Here is a 22,310-nt window from a genome sequence, read left to right as displayed (position 1 = left end):
GACCTCTAATCCTTTCTCAAGGCCCTGCCAACCAATTGTACGTATGCATGCATGCTCAGTCATATCCGACTCTTTGCAACCCCATGGACTGCAATCCATCAGGCTCCTCTGTCCATGGAATTCTCCAGGCAAGAATACTGGAGTGGGTTGCCATTTTCTCCTCCAGGGGATCTTCTCGACCCAGAAATCAAACCTGAGTCTCCTGGATTGCAGGCAGATTCTTCACCAACTGAGCCACCTGGAAAGCCCTCTCAGCAAACCAAGGATGCTCTAAATCAGGGCTTTCCTAGGAACATGTATCACCTGGGAATCTTATTACAAGGCAGATCCTGAAGCAGTAGGTGGGGCCTGAGACTGTGCATTAATCCCAGGTGAAGCTTGGGAACTGCTTCTCATTCTAAATGACCACCTGTACAAAGCAGAAAACATTATTGTCCTATGGGTAATCACAGAAGATTTAGATTGAAGTTACTCTAATACACACTTAATGAGATGCATCATTGTTCTTGCACTAATTGATAAGTAGAGAGCAATTTACAGACCCCATTTGATTTTCACAAAGTCAAGTCAAACACTTCTGGGCTGATTTAAAAGCAGACGCTGGGAAGCTGTGATGGGCTCCCTGGAAATCTTGGATTCAATAAACTGAAGTATGAGCTCTTAATCTTTGTGTGTGTGTGTGTGTGTCTGTGTGTGTGTGAGTGTGTGTTGGGGGGTGGGGTAGTTGCTCTCCCTTTAAAAATATCTTAAAAAACTGTAGACACTTTCCCCAGAAAAGTGTACACAAAGGCAAACAATTTGGTGTATAATTATATCAGTTCCTAGACCCTTTTGTTCTACAAGCAATTTAAGAAACTTTAACCTCATGCTGTCCGAAAAACTAGAAAAATAAACAAAACGAAAAATGTCTTTCAACTCACTGGGATATTAGGTAGTTTTTAAATACAACTTTTCTGGGAGAACTAAGCCAGTTACAACACAGATGAAACACAACATACAAACCAAAAAAAAAAAAAAATTTAAAGGTGGGGAGAAGCAGAAAATTTGAGACTTTACAATAAAAGCCATGAAAAAGTCTCCGTAGCCGAGAGCAAATCAGGAGAAAGAGAACAAAAACAGAAACTACAAAAACTAGCTTCAAAACCATCTCCCCTTTTACCTCTGGGTGTCCCCCCTCATCTCTCAGTGACTAAGAATCGCAATTCCCAGGAGTGCTTGAAGAAATGCAGATTCCTGGGTCAAACCCCAGGTCTAACAGAGATGTGGTTCAGAAATCTGCACTATACACAAAAATTACAAGGTAATTTTTATGCACATTAAAGTTTTAAGTAATACTATTTTTCCAGTAGTCATGTATGGGTGTGAGAGTTGGACCATAAAGAAGGCTGAGTGCTGAAGAATTGATGCTTTAGAATTGTGGTGCTAGAAAAGACTCTTGAGAGTCCCTTGGACTGCAAGGAAATCAAATTGGTCCATCCTAAAGGAAATCAATTCTGAATATTCATTAGAAAGACTGATGCTGAACCTGAAGCTCCAATACTTTGGCCACCTGATGCAAAGAGTCGATTCATTGGAAAAGACTGATGTTGGGAAAGATTGAAGGCAAAAGGAGAAAAGGGTGGCAGAGGATGAGATGATTAGATGGCATCACTGTCTCAATGGACATGAATTTGAGCAAACTCCAGGAGATAATGGAGGACAGAGGACCCTGGAATGAAACAGTCCATGGGGTCACAAAGAGTCTGAGATGACTTAATGACTGAACAACAACAACAACAATTCTCAAATTACATTAATGAAATTAAGATGCCCCTCGACTCTCATTCAGAGCTCAGCAAGAGTTATAGTCCGTATGAGGTTCCCCCTAGGATAGAAAAATTACTTCCAAGAGAACAGTGATCCAAAATATTTTCTGGAATTGTGCTCATGATCAGAATAGGGTTTAAAAAAAAGTCTCTACTGAGTTTGTTACATCGCTTCTGCTTTATGTTTGGCTGTTTGACCATGAGTCATGTGGGAACTCAGCTCCCTGACCAGGATCAATCCTGCACCTCTGGCCTTGGAAGGTGAATCTTAACCATGGGAGCACCAGGGAAGTCCCAGAGTAGGCTTTTAAATTCAGAAATTTTGGAGGAATTTAAATCTGTTTCCTTGCCCTGCCCTCTACTCCTCACTCTTCCCCTAAGAGCAGACTCACAAGTTTCCCTCCCCTTTCCTAGAACCTCATCTATAAACTATTATATAGATTATATTATTAAATAAAATAATAATATTATATATTATTCTTTTGATAGAATAAAAGGTAGATAATAGAGGAAATTTCTAAATAATACATACAGAAGCTATTTCAATATACCTAAATCTATAAATATAGATATATGGATATTCAGTTCAGTTCACTTCAGTCACTCAGTCGTGTCCGACTCTTTGCGACCCCTTGAATCGAAGCATGCCAGGCCTCCCTGTCCATCACCAACTCCCGGAGTTCACCCAGACTCACCTCCATCGAGTCAGTGATGCCATCCAGCCATCTCATCCTCTGTCATCCCCTTCTCCTCCCGCCCCCAATCCCTCCCAGCATCAGAGTCTTTTCCAATGAGTCAACTCTTCGCATCAGGTGGCCAAAGTACTGGAGTCTCAGCTTTAGCATCATTCCTTCCAAAGAAATCCCAGGGCTGATCTCCTTCAGAATGGACTGGTTGGATCTCCTTGCAGTCCAAGGGACTCTCAAGAGTCTTCTCCAACACCACAGTTCAAAAGCATCAATTCTTCGGTGCTCAGCCTTCTTCACAGTCCAACTCTCACATCCATACATGACCACAGGAAAAACCATAGCCTTGACTAGACGGACATTTGTTGGCAAAGTAATGTCTCTGCTTTTGAATATGTTATCTAGGTTGGTCATAACTTTCCTTCCATGGAGTAAGTGTCTTTTAATTTCATGGCTGCAATCACCATCTGCAGTGATTTTGGAGCCCCCCAAAATAAAGTCTGACACTGTTTCCACTGTTTCCCCATCTAATTCCCACGAAGTGATGGGACCGGATGCCATGATCTTTGTTTTCTGAATGTTGAGCTTTAAGCCAACTTTTTCACTCTCCACTTTCACCTTCATCAAGAGGCTTTTGAGTTCCTCTTCACTTTCTGCCATGAGGGTGGTGTCATCTGCATAACTGAGGTTATTGATATTTCTCCTGGCAATCTTGATTCCAGCTTGTGTTTCTTCCAGTCCAGCGTTTATTAGCCTCAGTAAAAGTCAAAATCTATGATTCTCAACCATGGCTTCATACCAAAGTTAATAAAATCACAGATAACCTAATCTCCAACCCCAAAGGTTCTAATTAAGATCTGAATAAGACAATTATGGGTAAAAGTTAGAGCTGAGGTGTCTTTATTTAAAATTAAAAGAGAAAGTAATCATTAAAAATTTTTACATACCATCAATAATAGTACAGATGGTTAAAAAAAATATGAATGTCTACTAGAAAAATAAAGATCCGTGTTTTACAGCCATTTGTTCATTCAGTCTTAACAGCATCTGCATAGGGAGGAATAGGGAGGAAATCGTTTTTACAACTAAACCTCGTAGAGGTCAGGTAATTGTCTCAAAGTTACGACTGCGTAGTGCAGAGGTCTCCTTGGAAATCAGTGTCTAACAGTGTGTCAGTCGCTCAGTCGTGTCTGATTCTGTAACTCCATAGACTGCAGCCTGCCAGGCTCCTCTGTCCATAGAATTCTCCAGGCAAGAATACTGGAGTGGGTAGCCATTCCTTTGGCCACGGGATCTTCCTGACACAGGAATTGAACTCAAGTCTCCCGCACTGCAGGTAAATTCTTTACTGTCTGAGCTGCCAGGGAAGCCTGGGTGTCTAACACAGACACCCACACTAAAGGATAAGCTGAGACTTCCCTGGTGGTCCAGTGTTTAAGATTCTGCTCTTCCGATGAAGCAGAAGCAGGTTTCTTCCTTGGTTGGGGAACCAAGATCCTACATGCCACTTGGCACAGTCAAAAAATGAAAATAAAAAAAAAAAAAAAGATAAATAGTTTTTTTTTTAAATCAGCCATACTTCCTGTATGAATTTATGGGGAACCACTGATAGGTAATATGTGCGTACACATATGATATGTACACATAAATGTGTTTGGTCGAGAGAGAAAGAATGTACGTGTATTCCCTGACAGGGGGGCAATTTTTCAGTTTAGGACATTTGAGGAAGAGAAGTGTCCTCAAATAAAGACTAGTCAAGTCCAAAGAGCTGTGTGAGAACCGTAGTTCCCTGACAGGACAAGGAAAGCAGTCACCAGAAAGGAAAATGAGTTTAGAAGCAATGCAGGGACTTGTCTGATACAAACTTCAATAGCTTGTTTCACTGAAGACTAGCTCTGCTTCCTTCATTTTCCCCGCTGGTAGAAAGCTGTCGGTTCATAGTGTTACATTCCTCCAGAGTCTTTTTGTTTACTCAGGAAAGGCCAACAAAGAAACAGGTCAGGATGGATGAAGGGGTGTGAAAGGACGGGATGGATGAACAAAGGCTCCTGACAAGTAGCTGCTGCTTCTCACTTCCGTCGTGTCTGACTCTGTGACCCCATGGACCGTAGCCCACCAGGCTCCTCTGTCTAAGGGATTCTTCCAGCAAGAATACTGGAGTGGGCTGCTATTTCCTCCTCACAAATAGCTAATTGGTGCTTATAAAAGCACAGCAGTTTCCCATTAGAAAAATCACATGCCCAGCAGTGGTTACTGAAGATTTTTAGGGCTTTCAAAATCATGCCAAGTCAACCTGGTCTAGGTAACCCAAAAGCCCCATGGATAATCATCAAAGGCTGCCTATTTCAAACACAATTTACCAGAGACCATGCCCATGTCTTCGGTCTTCCCTGGAGGAGACCCAGGTTCAATTCCTGGTTCAGGAAGATCCCCTGGAGAAAGAAAAGGCAACCTCCTCCAGTATTTTTGCCTAGAAAATCCCATGGACAGAGAAGCCTGGTGGGCTACAGTCCATGGGGTCACAAAGAGTCAGACTCAACTTAGCGAGCAAACCACCACCACATGCCCATGTCTTAGTTCTAATTATGTCTTCCTATTATAGACAAGAAACCCATAGCCATTGTTGCAGATTTCCTTGAAAGTGAAAGTGTTAGCCGTCCGGTTGTGTCTGACTCTGTGTGACCCCATGGACTGCCTTCTGCCAGGCTCCTCTGTCCATGGGATTCTCCAGGCAAGAGTACTGGAGTGGGTTGCCATTTCCTTCCTCAGGGGATCTTCCCAACCCAGGGACTGAACCCACGTCGTTTACATTTCCTGCATTGGCAGGTCGGTTCTTTACCACTAGCGCTACCTGCGAAGGGCAGATTTCCTTAGTGATAGCCAAAAGCAGAAGCTGGGTCACCTGTTTCCCAAGTCCAGGATTCCTTCCACCAGTGTCATTCAGCAAGGCAGAAAGTAGGGCGGGTAAAGGCAAAGATTCCAGGGCCACACGTACGTGCAGTCACATCTTGAGTCTGCTGCTGCTGCTGCGGCGGCGGCGGCGGCTAAGTCGCTTCAGTTGTGTCCAACTCTGTGCGACCCCATAGACGGCAGCCCACCAGGCTCCCCCATCCCCGGGATTCTCCAGGCAAGAACACTGGAGTGGGTTGCCATTTCCTTCTCCAATGCATGACAGTGAAAAGTGAAAGTGAAGTCACTCAGCCGTGTCCGACTCTTAGCCACCCCATGGACTGCAGCCTGCCAGGTTCCTCCACCCATGGGATTTTCCAGGCAAGAGTACTGGAGTGGGGTGCCATTGCCTTCTCTGAATCTTGAGTCTAAAAGTTATTAACTGCATGGCATTGAATAAGTTACTTAACCACTCTGCCTAAGTATCCCAATTAGTAAAACAAGGATGACAGTGGTGATGATGATAAAACAAATTGACAGTGTTTTACCCTGCAGTATCAAAAAAATGGATTAACTTACAGCTACCAAAGATTTTGGTGGAGTGTGTTAGTTGCTCAGTCGTGTTCAACTCTTTGCAACCCCATGGACTTTACCCAGCCAGGGTCCTCCGTTCATGGAGCTCTCCAGGCAAGAATACTGGAGTGGGTAGCCTTTCCAGGTTTTACACACAGTAAACAACATAGACTGTTTGTTATTATTGCTTCCTTAAGGGCATTGTATGTTATAATATTCAACCAGCACTAAACAGAATTCATTATCTAAAAGAAAAGTGAAAATAATTTGGGCTTCCCAGGTGGCTCAGACACTTAAAAAATAAACACAAATATTTTTTTTAAAGAATTAATTATCTATGGCATAGCTCTCAAATTTGTCTTCCAAGAAATTCCAAGAAAATCTAAAACTTCTCATGTTCTTGATCGTGAAAACAAGACTGGTGATCATCTGTTTGGGCTTCACAGCACAGCAGTATGAAGATAAATAAAAACCTCTTTTCGGTTCTTAGATCTAACTATTCTGTACCTTCTTGTCTGACCCAGTGCACTAGATTAAATAACGTCTCCCCCAAATCAGTGTCATTCCAAGAACTGCACAATGTGACCTGATCCAGAAATAGGGTTGTTGGAAATGTAATTAGTTTCGATGAGGTCATACCGGAGGAGTGTGGGTCCCAAATGCAATATAACTGGTGTTCCTGTAAGAAAAGGAGAGAAGACATGGAGACACAGTCAGACAAGTGGAGAAGACCAGGTGATGATGGGAAGAGATTCGAGTGATGCGTCTACAAGCCAGCAAACATCAGAAGTGAAGAGAAAGCCATCAGCCAGATTCTTCCCTAGGGCTTTCAGAGAAAACATGGTATTTCTAACCCCATAATGGTGGATCACAATAAACTGTGGAAAATTCTTCAAGAGATGGGAATACCAGACCACCTGACCTGCCTCTTGAGAAACCTATATGCAGGTCAGGAAGCAACAGTTAGAACTGGACATGGAACAACAGACTGGTTCCAAACAGGAAAAGGAGTACGTCAAGGCTGTATATTGTCACCCTGCTTATTTAACTTATATGCAGAGTACATCATGAGAAACGCTGGACTGGAAGAAGCACAAGCTGGAATCAAGATTGCCCGGAGAAATATCAATAACCTCAGATATGCAGATGACACCACCCTTATGGAAGAAAGTGAAGAGGAACTAAAAAGCCTCTTGATGAAAATCAAAGAGGAGAGTGGAAAAGTTGGCTTAAAGCTCAACATTCAGAAAATTAAGATCATGGCATGTGGTCCTATCACTTCAAGGGAAATAGATGGGGAAACAGTGGAAACAGTGTCAGACTTTATTTTGGGGGGCTCCAAAATCACTGCAGATGGTGACTGCAGCCATGAAATTAAAAGACACTTACTTCTTGGAAGAAAAGTTATGACCAACCTAGACAGCATATTCAAAAGCCGAGACATTACTTTGCCAACAGATGTCCGTCTAGTCAAGGCTATGGTTTTTCCAGTGGTCATGTATGGATGCGCGAGTTGGACTGTGAAGAAAGCTGAGCACCAAAGAATTGATGTTTTTGAACTGTGATGTTGGAGAAGACTCTTGAGAATCCCTTGGACTGCAAGGAGATCCAACCAGTCCATTCTGAAGGAGATCAGCCCTGGGATTTCTTTGGAAGGAATGATGCTAAAGCTGAAACTCCAGTACTTTGGCCACCCCATGCAAAGAGTTGACTCATTGGAAAAGACTCTGATACTGGAAGGGATTGGGGGCAGGAGGAAAAGGGGATGACAGAGGATGAGATGGCTGGATGGCATCACCAACTCGATGGACATGAGTTTGAGGGAGATTGTGATGGACAGGGAGGCCTGGCGTGCTGCGATTCATGGGGTCGCAAAGAGTCGGACATGACTGAGCGACTGAACTGAATTGAATGGTGAACTTCTCGTCTCCAGGAATGTTACAGAATAAATATGTGCTGTTTTAATCCCCTGAAAGTGTTAGTCACTCAGTCATGTCCAACTCCTTGTGACCCCATGGACCACAGCCCTCCAGGCTCCTCTTTCCAGGCAAGAATACTGGAGTGGGCTCCATTTCCTTCTCCAGAGGATGTTCCCACCCCAGGGATCAAACCCATGTCTCCTGAATTGCAGGCAGATTCTTTACCACCTGAGCTACCTGGGAAGCCCTGTTCATTTTTGGTAATTCATAAGGTAGCCATGGGAAACCAATATACTCAACCTCCCTTCTAGACCACACAGCAGTAGACCACCAGTGTGAGGGGCTTCCCTGTTGGCTCCACAGTAAAGAACCCACCTACCAATGTGGGAGATGCAAGTTCTATCCCGGGGTCACTAAGATTCCATGGAGAAGTAAATGGCTACCCCACTCCAGTATTCTTGCCTGGGAAACCCCATGGATAGAGTGGGCTGTTGAATAAGAGAGCGCTGGGAGCCTTGAAAGCCAAGTTGAGATGATTTAATTTTTATATGAAATTCATCCCTATCAACCTATCTTCAACAGCTTAGGTGCTTTGTTCCAACATTTATGTTTCCTAATTTAAGCCTTTGTGAAATACTGTTATAAGCTGTTTTGCAGAAGGATTTGCAAGAGAAGGGGGATACATGACATAATCCCACCTGTGAGTGGTGAGAAAAGCAGACTTGGGCTGAGGAGGAAGCTGAGCTTCAACACAGTTGCAGCTGAGGCTCAGATGATCCTACATGGACTTCTGGAGCTGGAATGTCCCTCTCTTTGGTGTTTTCCCAACTGGGCCAGGCACTGTACCCCCACATAGACCAGCCGTGGGATGCAGGCTCACACAGAGAAGCCAGGGCTTTGGTCAAAGCAGCTTCTACCAGCTCTAGGCAATTTCTGGTGATGGACGCAGCTGTGAGCCAATGGGGAATCAGCATCTCTCCAGGGGGATGTAGGAGGTGCCTCCCAGCTTCTTCCACATGCACAGGTGTATGTCTTCCTGTCTAATCTGTTATTAGAATGTGGCCATGTGAAGTTCCACACCTGGACTAGAATTGCCTTACTCTGAGAACGAATCATTAGATGCTCTTAAATCAAGTATATAGTGACAGGCCTGAGAAGTCTGAGTTGCATTCTTATTCATTTCCCGGTCTCACCCACACACTTTCCATTTCCATGAATTACAACTCTTAAAGTCAAATTTTAGAATGGCTTCTAATCACATTTAGACCATGGTGGGAATTTCATCTCCTTTTTCTAGTTATCCATGGACAGAGGAAAATCATCTGACCCTACCTGGAAATCACCATTTATTCATTCACTTATCCATTTATTGGTGAGACAACACACATACATAACACCTATTCCATACTAAAGAAGACACTGGGTATAAAAACGTGAATGAGGAGGGATGGGAAGTGATTAAGACTTCACCTTCCAATGCAGGGGGTCCAGGTTCAATCCCTGATCGAGGAGCTAAGTAAGATCCCACCTGCCTCACAGCCAAAAAGCCGAAAAGCCTAAACCAGAAACAATACTGTAACAAATTCAATAAAGCCTTTAAAAATGATCTACATAAAAAAAAATCTTTTTAAAAAAAGAGTAGCATGGAAACATAGATTCTAAGCATATATGTAGATAGCCAGTGGGAACTTGCTGTATGGCTCAAGGAACTGAAACTGGGATTCTCTGACAATCTAGAGGCATGGGAGGGAGTGGGAAGTGGAAAAAAGGCCCAAGAGGGAGGGGACATATTTGTACCTATGACTGATCCATGTTGATGTATGTCAGAAACCAACACAATATTGTAAGTATTCTTCAGTTAAAAGTAAATGTTAAAAAGGAGTTTAAAAAAATCTTTAAAAATAATGAATGAGGAGGCTGTCAAAGGCTTCACACTGATGGTGAGGAGTTGGCCTCCCTCATGATGAGGAGTTTGGATTTTTTCCTAAACACGATGATGGGTAATGGGCAGTACTATGATTTGAATAGGCTGGGGCTCCTGAAATATCTCTCTCTTGGTGGTAAAGAGGATGGATAGCTGGGGAGTCCACAATACAATGCAAGCGGCTGGCAGGTAGGGCTTGTCAACATGCAGTTGAGTCACTCTTCAGACCTCAGCTGAGTCACCCATCTTCTGTCCTTCCTCTGACTGAGACCCTCCTGGCCATCCCAGGAGTCAGCAACACTGCCAAGGAGCCTGTCAACAGCCTGTTTGGGTGGGAGTGTTCACATTAGCCTCCTAAGCCACCAGCAGCCCCCGGGGACCCAGTCATCAGCTTTTGAATATGCAAACACACCATGCATGTGACCCCCAGTCACAAACACTCAGTGTAAAGCACACAGCTGTCCACATAGGCTGAGTGACTTAAAAAATAAGCCTCCAAAGGATGCATCATTCCACTTTGGCTTTTCCTCTCAACAATCTCCACAGCTTTGGGCCAGTCCAAAGACAAGTAAATCTCTCAGTGGGTGGGACCTCCATATTAAATACAAATTATGGATCAGAGCATATAACCTAGCAGTACAGGCTATGTTTCAAAAGGAAAAAAAAAAAAAAAGGAGGATTTTTTTTTTCAACATTAGTCAACTATAGACTGGAAAATAGAAGGGAAAATATCATAGTATTAATAATTATTAGAAGGTGAGAGCTTATATGCTTCAGTGTTGTTCCAACATAAATGTCACTGTAAGAAATGATATTTCATTTCAGTACTATCAAATCAGATACTTAGTGTGCTGGGAGAAATGATTGGAGCTACTTTAAAGCTGCATTAACCAGAGAAACTACAAAAATATTTATATTCTTATGAAGGAAGGAAGGAATGTCCCTCATGGGGGTGTTTAAGCACCCTCCATCTTTGGATAAATGGTAATGCTAAACAAAAAAAAAATGGAAAGATGACCTTAGAATAATAACCTCAGGACTCAACTGGGATTCGGCTTCTCAAAGTACAAAAGTCATTTGCAGTATGCTCAGGATGGAAATTTCTATACAGCTTTACAGCTCATAGATTTCATTATATACCTCAGACGAAAATCACCAAAACACCCAACTCTGGGCTAACTTCCTCTCCCCAGGGGGCCCCCCAATATGTAAAATTACTCACCATCCTCTTGTTCAGTCTGCAATTCTGCTCAGTTGCTCAACAACAATTGTAAGAGCAGAAAAACAAAGGGGAAGGGAAAACCAGTCCTTTCAGAGAGGTGTTTCATATGCAGAATAGGATCTTGAAAGCAAAGCCAGGTCTGGCACTGTTAGGACTTTTCTCTGAGCCCATTCCTTCTCAGTGCTTCCTTATAGAGACCCCGTGCAAAGGCCATGTGGAAAATTTCACAGCACCAATGCTGAGTCCATATCTGAAAGCCATCCCACTGGGAGAGCTTCTTTCACTGTTTGCCATTTCCAACAGACACCGTGTGTGTTGCCTGAAAGATGGAGTGCTGGTGAGGGCCTCAACCTATGAGTCACTTAGTTTTCAAACAACAGCTCCAAGCGCCTTTGAGTGTCTGGCTGATTTATTGTGAATGGCACTGATACTTATGTGACTAGAAGCTGTTAGCCTGAATTGGTGCTTGGAGAAACAAAGTCAATGAAAGTCACCAATCCAATAAATCTGTGAGCGATGCATGGAGTTGTCTTTTAAACAAGTGACTGGCCCATTTCCATCGAGAAGCATATGGCGAGAGAGGCACAAGTCGAGAAGCGTAACTTCTTGAGTCACAATAGTCCAGAATTTTTTTTTTTTTCCCCCAATCCTATCTATGGGTTTTGAATGTCAAGAGAGTGAACAGAATCCTAATGCAATAACCCTCCAAGTACTTTTGTTTATGTATTTTCTTTCGACCTTTACAAAAATGTTGCCTGGCAGGAAGGAGCATGAGTGTGTGCTCAGTCGCTCAGGCGTGTCTGACTCTTAGTGACCCCATGCACTGCAGCCCGGCAGGCTCCTCTGTCCATGGGATTCTCCAGGCAAGAATACTGCAGTGGGCTGCCATTTCCTCCTCCAGGGTTATCAGGAAGGAGAGGAATCCTTAATAGTATCTGCATTTCATACATGAAACATAGAGGTTAATACAGGCAAGCAATGTACTGCCATTAATTGGAAGAGGGAGGTCTTTACTCTGAATCAGATTGATGTTTGTAAATAAAGATTAATTCATTCTCATCGTTTATTAATTCAGTAATAAAAACAATTCTTCAGGCCACTGTTTATAGACAAACTGACGATTTAACACAATTGATAGGTCAAACTGGTTGGTCAGGAGCCCTATGTTGAAAAGTATCTCTGAGCAGATGGGAAGTTAGATAATGTTCATCACCCACCTGTCACTCCCTGAACTGCCTTTGATGGCTAACAGATTTCTACGAGCACGGGATCATGGAGATGCCAAGTGCTTCCTAATGGTTCCAGGAGAGGATCAAAGCCAACGCGGTGGGCTTTAACGCTGGCAAGGTCCAGGAACACTTAGGGTTGAATAGAAGTCACCCAGGAGTAGTCTGTCATCTTGCCTAACACATTTAGAAGAGGCTATTGCCCTGGCACTGTCACCATGCCCCTTATTTATGGTCCTCTAGTGGGGGAGTGGGGCAAGCAGCTCTCAGAGCTACCCAGCTGCTCATACAGATAATACAGCTGTAGGAAGAATATGATTCATTCCAGGCCTTTCCTTCACCGTTAAGACACGAGTCCCAGGCCCGCTCATCTCAGGGAGACCTGCATCAGGCACACACTTCTGTCTGCTCTGCGACAGCAGGATAACAGAGAGCGGCTGAACACAAAAGACAGAGAAACACCAACCATATATGTCTCGACAATATCGACGCCCTGAGCTATGCCTTTTTTGATGATGCATCGGGGACTGGTCTGCGTGTTGCAAAAGGAAAGAAAATGTTCTCATACATAAAACAGGGCCAGGAAGAGGTTCCATAAAAGGCAGGGGTGCCTGTCTGAGGTGGCTCCCTACCACTCGCCAGAGAGGGCAGACGATTGAAATACCAAATCAGCAGGCAGCCACAGATTGCTTCCAGGATCAACACAGATTGTGCTGCCAGGGAAAGCATTCATTGAACTAGTTCTTCTGCAAGATCAAGGGTGCTAGGCCAGACTTTCCTGGAGACTTCTTCCTCTTTCAGACTAGACAGAAGGATCAATGGGTATGCAATAGCTCTCCATCACGGTGCATTGCTGCTGGACAGAAAGCAGAGGTATCCCTCAGCCTCACATACCTGATAGGGACCCTGATTGCAACCACAGTAGCTGCTCTCCATGGTGTAGCTTCTGGACACCCCCATCTCTCTCCACACCACTACCCGGGCTGTGGACGCCCGAGATTTCTCCACAAGGAAGCTGCAGCTGCTCATGGTAAACGCTGGTGCGAGTTTATCAAGGATTTTGGGAAGAGTCTACAATTAAGAAAATCAAAGTATGGTGAGTTGCAGAGGATTGTATCTATGCATCATTAAAAAAAATAATAACTTCTTAGTATTAAGCATTTCAATATATCAAACACTTAATATATGCAACTATAAATCTTATATCAATTCTAAGTATTGAGTACCAATTTTTAAATCCTTTTCTGTAGTTATTGTTACTGTTTAGTTGCTAAGTCATGTCTGATTCCTTGTGACCCCACTGACTATATCCCGTCAGGCTCCTCTGTCCATGGGATTCTCCAGGCAAGAATACTGGAGTGGGTTTTCATATCCTTCTCCAGGGGATCTTCCTAACCCAGGGATCGAACCTGGGTCTCCAGCATTGGCAGGCAGGTTCTTAACTACTGTGCCACTTGGGAAGCCCCTTTTATTCATTTTAAAGATGAGGAAACTGAAGCTTAGAAAAGTCAGAAAGAATTAGCTTAAGTTCAACTACAAAGTGGGTGGGATGGGATCCAAATGCCAACATGGCCAACTCCAAAGACTATGATCTTTCCACCTCATCTTCCTGCATCACTATGAACCACTGTTGCAACATATACCCAGCCTCATACATTACTGTGCTGAGCCCCACGGGAAGCCACAGACTTCACAGGGACCTGAAATTTAGAGAGTGGCTCAACCCAGACTCCCTGTCTTCTGGCTGGGTTTTCACTTATCTCAGACATACGGACCACTGGTGCTTCTTAAGCAGGAGCACATATACAGTTACTTTTCTTCCTGAAAGAGTATAACTGCCAAAATGAACTTCTCAATCTCATCCTCTGATCTATAAATCTGAAGTCGGGCCAATTATAAAACTTATAAAAATCCATACTCTCTGGATTCGTACATACCACGTGAGGTCACTTAATTTCCATTTAGAAGGTAACCGTATGTCCTGTGCGTGTGTGCAGTCGTTTTAGTCATGTCCGACTCTCTGCAACCCCATGGACTGTACCTGCCAGATTACTCTGTCCATGGGATTTTCCAGGCAAGAATACTGGAGGAGGTTTCCATTTCCATTTCAGGGGACCTTCCTGATCCAGAGATCGAACCTGCGCCTCTTGCCTCTCCTGCACTGGGAGGCAGGTTCCTTACCACGGTACCGCCAGGGAAGCCAGAAGGCATCAATAGACCCTAGTCTATCTAAAGAGAGGGGACAACTAGTCCCTGGACCTTCCCAAACCCCAAGGATGGCATCCCAGAGTTGATAGTATACCAATACTACATTTAGACAGTTCAGAACTTTTGTGATATGAACACAGAGGGTTCTCTCACTTCGGTGTTAGCAAAATCTCCAAAAATTAGCACATAGTAAAAAAGTATACAGATTAGATAAGAAATGGTATAATGTCAGTCTTTGGACAAATTGCTGGGAGAAGCTGGAGAAGTAGAACAAATGGATGAGAATGTAAATTAAGGAACTATTTTTCAAGAAATGCAGTTTTTGTTTATTTCTAGAACACTGAGCAAATCTCTTAATATCTCTGGTTCTTACTGTCCCCATGCTTAACATAGCTATCAGATTAATATAAGGATTAATATAATTAATTATAAAAACATTGAACATAAGTATATATTAATGTGTTTATTAATGTAATTTACTATGATCTCTAAGTTCCTACATAGGCTTCAGACCTATAGCATCATAATTTTAAGGGAAATGAAGTATAAATGTTATCCTCAGAGTTTCTCCAATTCCTCCTAATTGATTTAATCTATCCACTCTTGGGGACTTCCCTGGTAGCTCAGCTGGTAAAGAATTCTCCTGCAATTTAGGAGTCTACAGTTCAATTCCTGGGTCAGGAAGATCCACTGGAGAAGGGATAGGTTACCCACTCCAGTATTCTTGGGCTTCCCTAGTGGCTCAGACGGTAAGAATCCACTTGTAATGAGGGAGACCTGGGTTCAATCCCTGGATTAGGAAGATCCCTTAGAGGAGGGAATGGCTACCCACTTCAGTATTCTGGCCTGGAGAATTCCATGAACAGAGGAGCCTTTCATGAACAGTGGAGCCTGGCAGGCTACAATCCATGCAGTCACAGAGTTGGACATGACTGGGAGACTTTCACTCACTCACTCATCCATTCTTGGAGCTTCCCAGGTGGCACCAGCAGTAAAGAATCCTCCTGCCAAAGTGGGAGACGCAAGAGATGTGGTTTCAATCTTGGGTTGGGAAGATCGCCTGGAGTAGGAAATATCTACTCACTCCTGCATTCTTGCCTAGAAAATTCCATGGACAGAGGAGCTTGGTGGGCTACAGTCCACGTGGCCGAAAGAGTCATACACGACTTAGTACACATTATTCTTGTCCCTCTTTTCCCATGATCCCTCACACTGTGTTTTTCCTTTAAAGTGTTCATCATAATTTTCTGTATGTAACTAGTTGCTTATTTGCAATCTCTTCTGAAGCCTAGAAGTTCCATGAGAGCAGGTCTGTATCTTCTCTGCACATGGATCAGTGCTGCTTATAGGGAGTACTTCATAAACTATTCATGGGAAAAAATAGAATCTGCTTATCTAAGCCTTTAAATGACTGCTTAAATAGACATAAATAGAGAACATTTCTAGTTTTGAGTCTGTACAATATTGTATTGAAAACTATAGCTTTGTATAGTCTGAAGTCGTGGAGTCTGATCCCTCTAGCTATGTTTTTCTTTCTTAAGATTGCTTTGGCTATTTGCGGTCATTTTTGTTTCCATCAGTTCAGTTCACTTCAGTCGCTTAGTTATGTCTGACTCTTTGCGACCCTATGAACCGCAGCACACCAGGCCTCCCTGTCCATCACTAACTCCCGGAGTCCACCCAAACCCATGTCCATCGAATCAGTGATGTCATCCAACTATCTCATCCTCTGTCATCCCCTTCTCTTCCTGCCCTCAATCTTTCCCAGCATCAGGGTCTTTTCAAATGAGTCAGCTCTTCACATCAGGTGGCCAAAGTATTGGCATTTCAGCTTTAACATCAGTCCTTCCAATGAACATCCAAAACTGATCTCCTTTAGGATGGACTGGTTGGATCTCCTTGCAGTCCAAGGGGCACTGAAGAGTCTTCTCCAACACCACAGTTCAACAGCATCAATTCTTCAGTGCTCAGCTTTCTTTATAGTCCAACTCTCACATCCATACATGACCACTGGAAAAACCATAGCCTTGACTAGATGGACCTTTGTTGACAAAGTAATGTCTCTGCTTTTTAATATGCTATCTAGGTTGGTCATAACTTTCCTTCCAAGGAGTAAGCGTCTTTTAATTTCATGGCTGCAGTCACCATCTGCAGTGATTTTGGAGCCCAAAAAATAAAGTCAGCCACTGTTTCCATACAAATTGTAAAATGTTTTGTCCTAGTTCTGTGAAAAAAGCCATTGGTAATTTGATAGGGATTGCACTGAATGTGTAGATTGCTTTGAGTAGTACAGTCATTTTCACAATATTGATTCTTTCAATTCTAGAACATGGTATATCTCCCCATTTTTTTGTGTCATCATTGATTTCTTTTATCAGTGTCTTTTAGTTTCCTGCGTACAGCTTTTTTGCCTCCTTAGGTAGGTTTATTTTATCAACTAAAGTGATTGAGAATACTTGAATATAATTTCAATTTATCAATGCTTTGCCTTGTTGCAAAAAGTTTAATCTGACATCATTTAAATGATCTCTCCTTTCTTAAATTAAGTGAATCTTCTTTTCTTAGCTAGTATAATCTCTCTCCAAAAAATCACAGACTCTATTAATGGCGTGAATTTGGAAAACTCCATAATCTATGATCCCTTTACTGGAGCCTTGGAGCCTGGAGGATGTGAAATTTACAAAGTGCAATGGGAACATCCTTTTACACCTCTACAGTGGCAATTTATCCATTCATTAAATACTGGGTGCCACACCATCTCATTTACAGTAAAGTCTTTCTATTTCCTTTTTGATTTTACATAGATGGATCTAGGTCAGTGTGAGCAATGAAGATGATGATAGCTAGGATAACTGGAGGTGGTTTGATATGTTTTGTTTTTAAATGATTAGGAAATTGATGAACTCTACACATGAATTGATCCACTGGAGACTTACTGCAATGATTCCTAGGATCCCCCAGCTTGAGTGGGGAAAGAAGGCTTGGGACATTCAACTCTTCCCCAGACACTTTCTCTGTGTCTTAAACCTAATTTCAGTTTCCCAAACATTGATATTGTTGTTGTTGTTGTTGTTGCTGCTGCTAAGTCGCTTCAGTCGTGTCCGACTCTCTGCGACCCCATAGATGGCAGCCCACCAGGCCCCAACGTCCCTGGGATTCTCCAGGCAAGAATACTGGAGTGGGTTGCCATTTCCTCCTCCAATGCATGAAAGTGAAAAGTGAAAGTGAAGTCGCCCAGTCCTGTCCGACTCTTGGCGACCCCATGGACTGCAGCCTACCAGGCTCCTCCATCCATGGGATTTTCCAGGCAAGAGTACTGGAGTAGGTTGCCATTGCCTTCTCCTAGATAGCTTTTCACTGAATGCTTACTATGCATTTTGCATTCATTAATTCATTTAATCATCACAAGTCTTTGGGGTAAGTTTTATTGTGTGTGTGTGCTCAGTCATGTCTGACTCTTCGACCCATGGCCTGTAGCCCACCAGAATCCTCTGTCCATGGAATTTTCCAGGCAAGAATACTGAAGTGGTTTGCCATTTCCTCCTCTAGGGCATCTTTCTGGCACAGGGACAGAACTTGCATCTCTTGTGTCTCCTGCATTGGCAGATGGATACTTTACCACTGTGCCACCTGGGAAAAGATGCAAGTTTTCTCATTATCTATGAGTATTGTTAACTTTTTTTTGGAAAAAGAGAGCAAAAATTCGTGGTGACTCTATATTTAAGGCTGGATAGTATAGATTCTTTAACTCAAGATGTACTGCTCATAAGAGATAATTTTATATAGGTCAGCATGATCTGGTAAGATGAAATGTTTTAATCCAAGCTAGTTTTCTAATTAAGATTATGCAGTTAAGCTTCTTGAGGTTTATCACCAGTACTCTGGTTGAGCCTTAGAGTAAATAGGACATGGAAGATAAGCTGCTGTTTCTGCATTAATAGCCTTGGGGGAATTCTAGTGATCAATAGCAGTTATGCTTCTAATAGGCACGAGTGAAGAGGGGGGAGCAATTCAGGACACGGGAAGTATTTTCAGGTGAGATAGAAGTTTGGTGGGTTTTTTCCCCCTTTTCATACTCACTAACCCTGAAGGTATTTCATATTCAGTAAATTCATATATCCAGAATGATAAGTGGTTGAAAGTGAAAGTGTAGTCTCTCAGTTGCAAGAGACAGTTTGTGGCACCATGGGCTGTAGCCCGCCAGGCTCCTCTGTCAATGGAATTCTCCAGGCAAGAACACTGGAGTGGGGCTTGAACCTGGGTCTCCTGCATTACAGCAGATTCTTTACCATCTAAGCCACAAGGGAAGCCCCTAAGAAGAGGTTGGTACCATCATAATTGTGATACTGTCATTGCAGTAAGAACTATATATATTGGCTTTTCATTCCCAGTTTTGATATGAGATTCCTAAAACACTTGTAAATTCCTATGTGATAAGAATAACAGGAGCATATTTTCTTCTAATAAGGGGACTCTGGGTGGGCTCCTGAATCACTCCTGGATCAGGGCTGATCACTACTTCTCTGTGAAAGATTAGAGATGGAGTTAATAAATGATCAAGCCCATGTGAAGAAGTTTCCATAAAATCCAAATAGAATGCAAGTGGGGGGAGCTTCCAGGTTGGTGAAGCCTTCCATACACTGGAAAGTAATGTACCCCCACTGCGACTCCACACTTACAGAAACTTGGGACCCTCCCGTATCTATATATCTTTTCAAATGGCTGTTTATCTTGTCAGTGACAGTTTGCCACTTGCCATCCAATTCTACAAGGGTTAAATCATGAGCTACTGCAATTTTATGGACTTAATTTTTGTATCTCTTCATATCTAGAAAAGCACTATAAAATTCTTCATGGTGACGATTCTCCTCGTGACTAGCAGAAAACTTCTGCAAAAAAAAAAAAAAAGATGTTTGATTGCATGTATTACCCCTTCACTAAAATCACATATATACTGACCTTCCCTCCTGCCTCTCTGGAGCAGTTTTGCAGAATTATCTGGGGTCCTATCTCCCGAGCTATAGTCCTCATTTTGTCCTCAATGAAACTTAACTGGAAACTCTCACTTTGTGCAATGTTTTAAGTCAAAAACCTGTATCCTTTAGCATATCCTTAACTAAACTGGGAAATGTAAATAAGTGTTCCTTTGAATACTATGAACTATTCTAGGAAATAACCAGACCCAAAGGGAAGGAGATCATGGAAACCCTTGATTTGTAGCTGAGTCAGACAGGAGTTGTGGGTAACCTGGGGACTTACTACTTGCAACTGGTATCTGAAGTGGGGGGGATGTCTCCTGGGACTGAGCCCTTAACCTGAGAAATCTGATGTTATCTCCAGGTAGACAGTGTTAGAATTCAGTTAAATTGTAAGACACTCAGGTGTTGTCACAGAATTGCCTGGTGGAGGGAAAATGCAAATACCTGATCCTCAGCAGTGTCAGAAATGGCCTTCCCAGGTGGTGCAGTGGTAAAGAATCTGCCTGCCAATGCAGGAGATGCAGGAGACACGGGTTCTATCCCTGGGTCAGGAAGATTCCATGGAGAAGGAAATGGCAACCCACTAGAGTATTCTTGCCTGGGAAATCCCATGGACAGAGGAGCCTGGCAGACTACAGTCCATGGGGTCACAAAGAGTTAGACATGACTTAGCAACTAAGCAACAGTGTGAGAAATGAAGCGTTCTGTGTAAAAGGAAAGGAGAAAGACAGAGGAGGAGAACCAGGTTTTTCCAACAAGTCATTTTTTTCCTTTTCCTGTATAAATTTTAAAGAAAGGCCAATTTTTATTTATTTATTTATTTTTTGGTGGGGGATAACTTGACCTCTTCGACGTCTTCCTAATACCCGGTAAGCAGCAAACTTGTCTCCTTTATCCCAACAGGAAGAAGTCCTTCTTTCCTTTTCCCTCCTTGACCCCTCTGGGTTCAGTGTGGGGATAGCTGATCTCTAGCTACTGGAACCCAGAAAAAAAGAGAATTAGGTTCAGTGGATCACTGTCTACTTTTTATAGTATGCGCACACAGAGGAATGTGGATGGTGAAATGCCTTAATATTTTTCATCCCTTCATATTTATTTAAGATCCTTTCCAATTCAGTATCATTTTAGTCCTTCTGTAAATACATAACAGGGGCAGTGTTTTCATTATCCTTGTTTCACAGGTGACAGAATGGTGGTTCAGAGAGGTGATGTTAATGGATCATAGTCACACAGTTAATAGTTACAAAGTCAGGAATTAAAATGAGGTTTCCTATCACTATATCACATCATACAGGAAAAAGAAAAATTGAAAGTAACCAGGTAGAAAGACATTATTCATCAAAAGTGAGGAAAAGATACACATGCCTTCAACCTGCATGTGCTATAATCCTATAGTTAAAATAATCAAAATGCTTATTCAGGAAAATAATGGTTGAGGCAAGTCTCAAAGGCAAGAATCTGGACACAAATATTTTTATGTCATTCCCCCTAATGACTTACCCGGTAGCTGACATCTTCCGAGAGATTCGATGTACCTACAGTAGCCTCTGCTTGCCACAAGGTCTCTTTGATGCTGCAGCCATAAAGGAATACATTCTTCTTTTGGGAGTGGCCATGGAAATCACAGAAGACCTGCAATGACCAAAGAAAGAGAAGCTAAATCTGCTAGTTTCTTACATGCTTAAAATGTCAACTTTCTTAGGTAAATACTGTTTACTTAGCAGAACCAGACACATGGGGACCACTGTCGACTTCAGCAAGAGTTCTGTAGGTAGAGTTATCAAGGATGAAGTTAGGTTGGAAGGACCTCAGGGTCAAACAGGATGTAAAGAAATATAATTCATGTAAAGCTCTTCTGAGAAGTTTTCTTATGATGAGGGAGGAGACAGAGTCCAAACCAGAAGAGGAAATAAGAAATAACCTTTAAGAAATAGCTATTTATATCTTCCACTCAGTTTTAGATTGATTTTTTTTATATTGAGCTTCATAAGCAGTTCATATAGTTTGGAAATAAATCCTTTGTCAGTTGCTTTGTTTGCAAATACTTTCTCCCATTCTGAAGGTTGTCTTTTCATATCATTTATGGTTTTCTTTGCTGTGCAAAAGATTTTAAGTTTAATTAGGTCCCATTTGCTTATTTTTCTTTCTATTTTTGTTACTCTAGGAGGTGGGTCAGAAAAGATCTTGCTGTGATTTATGTCCAAGGGTGTACTGTCTGTTTTCCTCTAAGAGTTTTACAGTGTCAGGTTTTATATTTAATCTATTTTGAGTTTATTTTTGTGTATGGTGTTAGGGAGTGTTTTAAATTAGAACTTTTATATGTAGCAGGACCAAGAATCTATTATGTAGAATGAAAATCAGAAAGAGAAAAACAAATACCATATATTAACACTTATTTGTGGAATCTAGGAAAATGTACAGATGAACCTATCTGCAGGGCAGGTATAGAAATTCAGAGGTAAGGAATGGATGGGTGGACACAGGGAAATTGAGGGGGTGGAACGAACTGGGAGGTTGAGTTTAACATATATACACTGCCATGTGTAAAACAGAGTCAGTGGGAACCTGCTGTATAGCACATGGAGCTCAGCTCGGTGCTCTGTGATGACCTAGATGGATGGGGGGAGGCTTGGAGGGAGTCTCAAGAGGGAGGGGACATATGTACACATACAGCTGATTCACTTTGCTGTACAGCAGAAACTAACACAACATTGTAAAGCAACTGTATCTCAAAAAAAAAAAAAAAGAAAAAGAAATCACCTTTAACAGTTTTTCCATACAAACTCCAATTAATAAATATAGAAGAAATGAAGTAAATAGAAAATCACCATTAGAACACCGTTTAATAATTGCTGGCAAGATGGATGCCAAAATTAATG

At 42.4% G+C, this 22,310-nt stretch overlaps 1 protein-coding gene across 2 annotated transcripts in view; it reads right to left on the bottom strand.

The window, feature by feature from the left end:
- The window catches only part of AGBL1 (ATP/GTP binding protein like 1), a 928,519-nt gene that overhangs the window by 388,873 nt on the left and 517,336 nt on the right, over nt 1-22,310 (bottom strand). For both annotated transcript variants that reach the window (XM_027520902.1, XM_027520903.1), the window contains exons 20-21: nt 20,932-21,063; nt 13,139-13,315 (exon numbers count right to left, since the gene is read on the bottom strand). In XM_027520902.1, the coding sequence (XP_027376703.1) occupies nt 13,139-13,315; nt 20,932-21,063 (309 nt within the window). The remainder of the gene's footprint in view (nt 1-13,138; nt 13,316-20,931; nt 21,064-22,310) is intronic.

The sequence above is a fragment of the Bos indicus x Bos taurus genome, chromosome 21, assembly GCF_003369695.1.
Source record: "Bos indicus x Bos taurus breed Angus x Brahman F1 hybrid chromosome 21, Bos_hybrid_MaternalHap_v2.0, whole genome shotgun sequence".
Classification (NCBI taxonomy): Eukaryota; Metazoa; Chordata; class Mammalia; order Artiodactyla; family Bovidae; genus Bos; species Bos indicus x Bos taurus.
The sequence above is the reverse complement of the archived record's forward strand: the minus strand, read 5'-3'. Positions and strand labels throughout refer to the sequence as shown.